Source organism: Haliaeetus albicilla, chromosome 2, assembly GCF_947461875.1.
Source record: "Haliaeetus albicilla chromosome 2, bHalAlb1.1, whole genome shotgun sequence".
Lineage (NCBI taxonomy): Eukaryota > Metazoa > Chordata > Aves > Accipitriformes > Accipitridae > Haliaeetus > Haliaeetus albicilla.
In genome coordinates, this window is record NC_091484.1 from 72563396 (window position 1) to 72572900 (window position 9505).

A 9505-nucleotide genomic window follows, 5' to 3' on the forward strand; every position below is an offset into this window, starting at 1 on the left:
ATTTCTATTTTATTGGGCAACACAATGATTGAAATGCTAAAATAAATATTATTCCTATTATTTGACTTAAGCATTAAAGTCCCGAAATAGTCAAGCTAATTTATTTTGATTATCAGTCCATTGGTCTTGGTATTATAAATTAACCCCACAATTTTCACAGAGCTTGTATCTATCTAATGCCTGAAAACATGATTTTGTTTAAGCACCTATCATGCTAAGATTATTTTATTTTTTTTAAATGTCAATGAATCCGTTCTGGTCAATAAAAAGTTAATATAAAATGGTTTACTGTTAAATGACATCGGTGCTTACACATTTGCTCTGTCCTACACCATTTAAAAAGCCATTGCAGACTCCAGTTATAGCGCTCAGAGCTCTGGCTGCATTTTTAAAGCACCAACTGTTAGTTAATTTTGTTAGCATAAACACCCAATAAAATTTTATGGTGTGTTCAGCTCTCATTAAAGATGAAAAACAGCAGTGGAGAACAGCACCCACAAATAAACAGGGAGCGGGACGGCTCCGGCATCACCAATCCCCAGAGCTCGTTCAGATTCAGGGCTCGGGGCTCCCCGTGCCGGAGGGCACTGCAGAGATACAGAGAACAAAATCCCACGCGCCGCTGGAAACCCCTGCAGCTCCGCACAGCCCTACCGTAACGCTCCTGGCAAATACTCACTGGGGGCAGAACGGTCCTTCTCCAGCCCCTTTCTCCTGCACCCCCTAAAACTTTAAAATAACAGCAGTTCTAGGCAAAGTACACCCTTGCTGGTGCATACCTGCACAACGGTACAAACCCCACGGCTCCTTTTGCTCCCCATCACCCAAAATAGCCTAGAGGAGCAACTCCATCAACACCAGGACTAGAGGAGCCCACTCTTCCCCAGTTTGCCTTGCACGGTTGGGTTCCCTCCGGTCGGGGAAAGCGTGACCCCTGCCAGGAGGATTTGGATCAGTCAGGGCATTTATAAAGTCAGCCTGGCCATCTCCCCATCCTTCAAAGGGGCATTTGAGCCTCGCACTGAAATTTCTAGCCTTGAACCTGCCATCGTCCTCCTTGCAAAATTTCCTGTTAATGGGAACTTTACAGGACAGCCGACACTCGGACAGTCCCAGGAAGCACTCAAGGGAATACGGCTGGAATTAACTGACAAAAAACATCAGGTTTACAGGCAGAATTATAGAGAAAGCAGATTTCACTGTCTGAAATAATACAAGGTCTGTTCAAGAACTTCCTACAGTCATTAACCCTAAAATCCTTGAGGCTGGGTTGCTCAAGGCCTTAGAAATTTCTAAAAATCTTTCCATTTACATCAACAGAAGCAAAACTTCTCTCACTAATTCAGCACTTCCACCAGACAACATCAGCTGAAAACTTACAGTTTACAAGCAAGAGAGAGAATGTGATAAAACCAGTTTCAAACACCTCCCCTGAAGTTTCCTGCCCTTTTTTCTTGATTTATAGTTCACTGTTCCTAGTTTTGACAGGTTTTGCCTTCCTCTGCTGCTTTGTGAAAGATCCCCCATGAAGGATAGAGAAGATAGATGATCTATAAAAACCAGGACAGGGGAAAGAGTTAAATCAACACTACACAGTTCCACCCCACCTGCAAAACAAAACCTTGTTCCACAAGGAGCCAAACTAACACCTGACTTCCTAAAGGACAGAGGATCCAAGCCTACAGTTTTCTCCCCCTTCTTTGCCCACAGCTTTTTCCTGCTGACACCTACAGTGGGCAAGGGATAACCTGCTTCATAGAGAGGGATATGCTGGTGGGATGTCAGGAGCACATGCTGATGAGCCAGCTGGCTGTTAAAGGGCCAATGGCTAGTGTTGCCTTCATTTTCCATTGCAGAGAAGCTCAACGTCAGTCTATCTTCTGTACCTAGCCTGCAATTTTCACAGAATTTGAGATCATTATTATTCTGTTAAGCTTGGGAGGTTTGGTGGTTTACACTCAGCACCTTGCTTCACTGCCTGTAAAACTAGAGTAATTCTCCCCTTCTCCCAGCTTTTTGCCTCTTATTGTCAACCTAAACCATCAGCACTCTGAAGACAAAGCCACTTCTGTCTCTATGGGCTTACAGCATCCAGCAGGACTGGGCCTTGATCTTGGCTGGGGTGCTCACGCAATGCTGTATTAGACTACTTGGAAAGGTTAACGTTCTGAGATGGAAGTGTAATTTCTAAGGGACTGCCCTCTGAGCTAGGCTGGATTTTGAAGATAGCTGACTGATCACGTTTTAAAGTGCTGGCAGCTACATCAAGTCCTACTTCAATACTTATTAGGTGTGGAAGCCAACCTTGCATTCGCACTAGAGTATTAAAACTGGACAACTTGAAAATATACTGCTTAGCTGTACCCATACGTGGTAACTTATCACACACAGTAAAATGCAGTGTGCAAGTAAAACTGAACTTGTTTCCACTTCAGCAATAACAGAGGAGCTTCCTTATCTTCCTTTCCTGCACCCAAGAGTGCTAGAAATGCTGTGGCTCTATTGCTTCTGTAACTTTAGAGGTATTGAATCTCTCTGCAATTAAACTGACATAAATAAGTAGTAATTCAACTGAAATCAGTGGAATTCACATGAGGGGAATAGTTCATGTAGAAGAGAAGAAAATTACATTCACCCAGTGTACATGCAATAATGTCTTATTAATTGTTTAAAGAATAAACCACTATAAACCCCAAACTCTCTCATATCCTGTTAAAAGGACATTATTGGCCTATTGACCACGGCTGTACAAACACCACACTGCCCCTTTGGATCAGGGCAACTCCCTGCAATGATTCAGTTCTGTAGGAACACCCCACATCAGCAATTTCCTTTTCTTATAGGTTGATTTTGTTCTTTTCAAAACAATGGGAGAGCCATCAAGGGCACAATCAAGACTGTATTTCCAGTTTAGCTTAATTGTGCGTACTTTACTTTAACAAAGACTTTAAATTACTTCATTGAGTTGTTTTCACACCCACTTTCTTACATACCAATATTGCTAATTAGTACAATTGTCTCTCCTTTAGAAGAAAAAAAAATAATCTGTCCAAATGATTTGCTGTTCTCCTTGAGCATTCATTATTGCTGATTAAAAATCAGGTTACAGTTATTCAGGCAGGTGTCCTAACCTCAAGACTTTGATTCAACAAGCTTTTCTTAATGCCTACTGTCCTGGTTGCAGCTGGGATAGAGTTAATTGTCTTCCTGGTAGCTGGTACAGTGCTATGTTTTGAGTTCAGTATGAGAAGAATGTTGATAACACTGATGTTTTCAGTTGTTGCTCAGTAGTGTTTAGTCTAAAGTCAAGGACTTTTCAGCTTCTCAAGCCCAGCCAGCGAGAAAGCTGGAGGGGCACAAGAAGTTGGCACAGCACAGAGCCAGGGCAGCTGACCCAAAGTGGCCAACGGGGTATTCCATACCGTGTGATGTCACGTCTAGTATAGGAACTGGGGGAGTGGGGGTGGGCGGAATCACTGCTCGAGGACTAACTGGGTGTCGATCGGCGGGTGGTGAGCAATTGCACTGCGCATCATTCGTACATTCCAATGCTTTTATCATTACTATTGTAATTTTATTAGTGTTATCATTATCATTACTAGTTTCTTCTTTTCTGTTCTATTAAACCGTTCTTATCTCAACCCACGAGTTTTACTTCTCTTCCCGATTTTCTCCCCCATCCCACTGGGTGGGGGGGAAATGAGTGAGCGGCTGCGTGGGGCTTAGTTGCCGGCTGGGGTTAAACCACGAGACCTACATACTTAAAGCTGAGAGAGGAAGGGTGGTTTCTTAGTATCTGCTGTAGCCCAAAATGTGTCCTGTAAGCTACATTGATGAAATCCAAGATGGAAACATGCACCATTTGCTCAGGTTTAACTCAGTGTTGTTCCATTTTACCAAAGAGCCCAAGTCACTCTCATCAATCCTGATGGGACAGGAAAACACTTGTCTCCTACCCACACGTAGAGGTTGGAATCAGGAATAGATTAAACCTTAGATCCACAAAAAGATTTAAATGTCTGATAAAAAATGAGTGCAATTTAGGTAGTAAAATGACTGCATTACCCTCAATAACACACATAAGCTATTTGGCTACTCATCAGTGATGCTGATGCAGACTACTGGGACCATAAGCTGCCTATGAAAGTATGCCAAAGGAGATGAACTGACATCTCACAGGACAACAGGTCTCTGAGTTAGGAGACCTGACCCACAAGATATCCACTGACCACGTCTAAGACTGAGCTTCACACAAAACAGGTACAACAGCTATAGTCATTCAAAACTATGGTCAGTGAGAAGTCAAAAGAGACTGAATCGGCAGCAATATGCACTAATGTACAGCTGAGGCTGCTGTACAAAGCTGGGGGTTTAGACTGTACCCTCCAGATGGTGCATGTCAGCCAGTGGTTTGGCTAAAGGCATTTATTTTCATATAAATAGAGACAGTGCACCCCCCTCTCCCCAGGAGACACTGTGGCTTTCCATCTTCCCCACTCCAAAGAACAGCCCTGGGCTGGCCCCTCTCCAAAAGGAGAGATGGGAGGGCTCCTGCTGTAGAGCAGCCTGTCTCCTGCTGGATACAACAGTGCCCCGAAGGCTGGAAGCTGGTGGGTCTCTGAATCCTCATCAACACTTAGGACACCAGATCCACAAATCCTGCTTGATGGAATATGTCCTTGCTCACTGTACCCAGATGGAGGACCCCAAACATAGTTGTTTCTAAAGAAAGAAATTACTCCCAATGTTTTCAGTAGATCTTCCTCCCTCAAGATAGATGAAATTGGGAGTCCCAACATAAAACAAAGCGTCTTCTCACAGCATCTTCCTTGGTACTAATCTAAGAATAGAAGTTAAATTTAAGACACAATTTCCGTACCTTGCATTGGTTGGCATGGGTCTCTGGGCTGCTGAATAAAAGCCAAAAGCCAGGAGCTGCAACATGCAGTGTTGAAAAGCCTGAGTCCCCATATGGAGTTAGCCCTCATTAATTCCTTCAATAAATCTGTCAAAACGTGACAGCTCGAAACTGAACCCCAAATTCTTATGCCAGGATCTGAATAACTTTCCAATAACGTGCCCTTTCTTAATCAGAGTCGAAGCCTGCTCCCAGCCCACACGAGAGAGGTGGCTGGTTTTGTACAGACTCTCAACGGCTGTAGGGCTCACCACCCCAACCACTCGAACACGTCAGAAATGTTCCTACGATGAAGCTTTTCATTACAGCACTGGGGTGAATCCTCTCACCTTCCTCCCACAAGTTGTCTTAGGAAAGGCAATGGGATTAGTCACAGGCAGCAAAAAAGAGCATTAGAAGCTGTATGTACACAAACTGTTTCTCAAAAATAATTCTCTCTAGCCAAGAAATCACAGTCTTTCAATAGCACTCACAAGTGGCTTAGAGCTAGGTCTTCGTTAAAAACAGCTAAAAAGTGTTACATAGAAATGTCAAAAAAATAGACGTGTTTTAGTTACTAGAGTTTGGAATTACAATCAAGCTATCTGCATTAAGGGCTTTAATTGTACCCCTCCTTTAAAACGTTACCTCCCTTGCTCATCAGGACTGTGCAAAGCTGTAAATCTTGCAAAAGATATTTGAAGGCTAAGTGCCCATTGCCTAGCGAGAGGAAAACTCAGAGCAAAGCCAGGAAGAAGAGTGACCTTGTCCCAGTGAGTTAGCATTTGCAACTCTTTGAGTCGACACAATGTGCCTGCGGTTTGGGTTTTTTGGGGGGGAACCTAACAAGTTGTTTCATGAGCGGTGGAAACAACAGTGTTTGATTTATGATGGACTTTTGCCCTGCCTTATTTGCTCAACCCACTCCCTCTTGCAAATACCCCAGCCCTCACGCATGGCTGCCTCTTTTCCACCATAAACTTCCAGTTCTTCTGGAAGTTCCTTCTATACTCCTTCCTTTCTCCTGCTCCCTCCCAGTCTTTACACAGAACTGTGATGGGCGAAAGGACAGCCCATGATGCAGCTACAGCCATGTGCTGACTGCGTTGCTGGGACAGGGCGAGTAAAGGAGATACGAGTAAAGGCCATATTTCTCCTTGCTTCTTCCTCTACTTGGATATTAAATATTCCTTCTTCCCTATTAAGCGATTTATTTCCACGACCCTTGTAGAAAGTTGACATCTGCAACACTTTTCCTGCTTTGTCAATTTTGATTAAAATAGGCTAGTGACTTCAAGAGTTAGGACATCAGTAAAGTCCAAGTCCTGTTTGTGGGTTTGTTGTTTTGGTTTTGGTTGGGTTTTTGTTGTTGGTGGTGGTTGGTTGGTTTTCAGAAAAAAAAAAATAAACATCTCGCAAGTATTTCTGTGCTTTGGAAGTCAGCGTCACAAAAAACTTGGCTATTCTGCCTCTTGTCTACTCCATCACGGACCTCTTACAGATCAGTTATTTGGTTTTTTCAGCCCTGTTTGATACACTTTCATTTCTGAACTCTGTAAGGTTTCCTTGCAACCGAATTAGTCATGCACGGAGCTTTCTGTGTTTTAATTAAAAACCTGAAACCATCAATCATGTCAATCTTCTGACTTGAAAAAATATATTTATTTCCAATGGAAAAAATATCCACATCCTACAGCATTTGAAAATAAGATGAAGATGCCTTCAAGACAAAAACAAACGTATTAATTATCATGTGCTAAGAATATAGACATTTGAGCCCCATCTCTTTCTTCTGCATTAAAGTGTTAGGTCAGCAGCTTGAAACAATAAATTATTACTGATATGCAATAACCTTAGCTGTTCAACCCGAAACTCAAAGAAAACCAGAAAGTGCAAGGAAAGGAGGCCCAACATCGAAATTACAGGCATGATCCATGGAGGACGTTCAATCTAAGGCCCTCAAATTATGCAAAGAGCTTATGCATGGGTTTAACTTCAAATATATGATTAGTCATGGAGCTAAGTAAATAATTTCAGCAGACTCATCTAATCTGCTTGTGTACTTCCACAGCACTCATCATGTCGCATCTTTTAATACTCACATAGCCTTACGATTAGTGGGTTTAATTCTAAAAAGATCATATAAGAAAAGGAGGAATAACTGTATTTGCTTTACAGGAGAGGTATGAGGTAAATCTGTGTGCCTAAGACTTTGTAGAATCAGGTCTGCACTGACTAGACATGAAGTGCCCAACCAGGTGAGCAGCAGCACCAGCATTTCAAACACCACCACGACATCAAGTCTAGAAGACGGAACACGAAGCCAGTATTAAGATCTAAGATAAAAAAGAAGTTAGCACGGCACCATTTCTGACAAAATGTAAATTTTGCATTTCTTTAATGTGCATCCATTACCTAATAGGGAAACACGTCACTTTACAAAACACTAGCCTCAAAGAGGCATTTGAAATCTTGAGGAGGGGAGGGGGGAAACCCACCAGAAACACGAGCAGAAGCAGAAACACAAACACTGAAAAACACTTTGAAGAGTTGCAGAAGGAGCATCAACAGAATTGTCTACCAGAGGGCACGTACATCTACCCAACTCTAGTTTATATTGCAGCGTATCAGTGTTGCAAAGGCAAATGCAAGGGCCAGGTTCATTACTATCAGAAAAAGGTTAATGCAGATTTGATCTCGATCAGGCATGAGCACCCAATTACATTTCCATTGAATTCAGCACGGTGCACAATAAGGTGGTTTATCCCAGTTGGGTTTTTTTTTTTCCTTTTTCTTAATGCTGGCTATGCAAACACACCGTGGCAAGAAGCAAAAGCAGCAGATACAGCTGGACCTGATCCCACGTTACACACCAGCACAATTTTTTTTTTTTTACCTTCGACTCATCCTAACCCCTTTGAAGCAGGACCGCGCCTCCGGACCCTTCCAGCACTTGGGGTTGCGAGGCCGCAGCATCCTCGGTCCCTAAGGACCTGCTTCGGCACCCCCCCCTCTACCCCGAGCCGCAACCAAAACGCATTAACCCCTTCGGGGAAGCGCCACCTGCCTGCCCCGAGCACCGCTCCAAAACCCCAGGGCGGCGGCGGCGGGGACCGGGCGAGAGCCCCGAACTTCCCCAAGTGATGGGCTGGCGGGGGCGGGGGGACACACACACACAAACCCACTCTCAGCTACAGGTTTAGAGACCAGGAGGAGCGCAGGGAGGGAAGGGGAGAGCCGGGCAGCCCCGCCGCTACCCACCCCACCGAGCCCCGTTCGCAGCGCGGAGCCCCCCCCCGGTGGCCGGTCTTACCTTGGGCCCTTTGCCGCTGGAGCAGCGGACGTTGTTGGTCACCCCGGCCGTCTGGTTCATGCTGGGGCCGGCGGGCAGGAAAGTTGGGCTCCGGGAGCGGTACCCCACGCAGCCTCACCCGGGGATGGAGCAGCGGGGGGGGGGGGAAGAAGCGGCCGGTCCGGTCACCGCAACCCGGCACTTTGTCCCCCCCGTTGGCCTCGGGCTGCGCTTTGGCGGAGCTCCCGGCTCCCAAACAAAACCCGAAACACGCACGCATCTACACGCAACCCCCCAACCCTGTTTTTTTTCCCCCCCTCCCCGCACGGTTTTCCTCCCCCGCCTTCCACAACGGAGGCGAGGCGAGCTTCTGCCCGCCCCCCGGGCGGGGGGGGCTCCGCGCTGCTCCGCGCCGCTCCGCGCCCCTCCGCGCTGTCCCAGGGCGAGGGAGCCCCGGAGCCTCCCCCCCCCAACCCGAGTGGCTCTCACTTCTTCGGCATTATTTTGTTTTAATCGCCCCCGGCGTGGGCGGTGGGAAATCGCGTTACAAACTGGCAAGGTTTCCACCGGCGTTGGGGTTTTTGGGGGTTTTTTTTGACCCGCCGGTGCTTGGGGTAGTTACTCCAGTTGTTTCCAGTGAAGGAAATGCTTGGTTGTGTTTTGATTGACAGGTGTTTACTTACTACCAAGCTGCAGGATTTGGGTCTTTACTTTTTTGCATATTCCTGTTCCAGGTGTGCTCAAGTCCAGGGCTTTTTTTTTTGGTTTGGTTTTGGTGAAATAAGGGCTGCACAACCAGCTCTGCTTCGCTGGTAAAAATTTGGTGTTTAAGTTTTACGTTTGTTTTTCTAAATGAACAAAGAAAATCATGCCATGAGTCATTATCCAGATATTTTCTCCTATCCCTCTTCCACCCCTCCACTTCAGCCCATGAGGCCAGATTCTGCCTCCTCTGTTCTTGCAGCAAAAACTTTGTGCAATTCAGTTCCCAGGGTAGAAAAAAACCAACCAAACAAACAAAAAAAAACAAACAAAACCCAACCCACCTCACATCTGAGTAAGAAGATCTGGATAGCCAAGGCTAAAAGCATCCACACTTCGCCTTATCAAACTGTTTGGTTTTTTTTTTCCATGGGATTAATCTGTCAGAATAGGTTGTTCCAAGTGTTTTTGTTATGTTTCTACAGCATACTTTAAAACCTTTAAATAAATAAAATCCTTTACGGACGTTGCACCTTTTTTCAGGGAAGAACAGAAATGTTCTGGTTACTCATCATGCACCAGAGCCAACGCTGCTTTGGAGAATCCCAGCTCCT

The 9505-nt window shown here is 45.2% G+C and overlaps 1 protein-coding gene across 1 annotated transcript in view; it reads right to left on the reverse strand.

The window, feature by feature from the left end:
- DPP6 (dipeptidyl peptidase like 6) overlaps positions 1 to 8368 on the reverse strand; it is a 575225-nt gene extending 566857 nt beyond the window's left edge. Inside the window, exon 1 of the mRNA XM_069778210.1 lies at positions 8211 to 8368. Within this exon, the coding sequence (XP_069634311.1) occupies positions 8211 to 8270 (60 nt within the window). The 5' untranslated portion in view covers positions 8271 to 8368. The remainder of the gene's footprint in view (positions 1 to 8210) is intronic.
- Positions 8369 to 9505: the final 1137 nt, after the last annotated feature.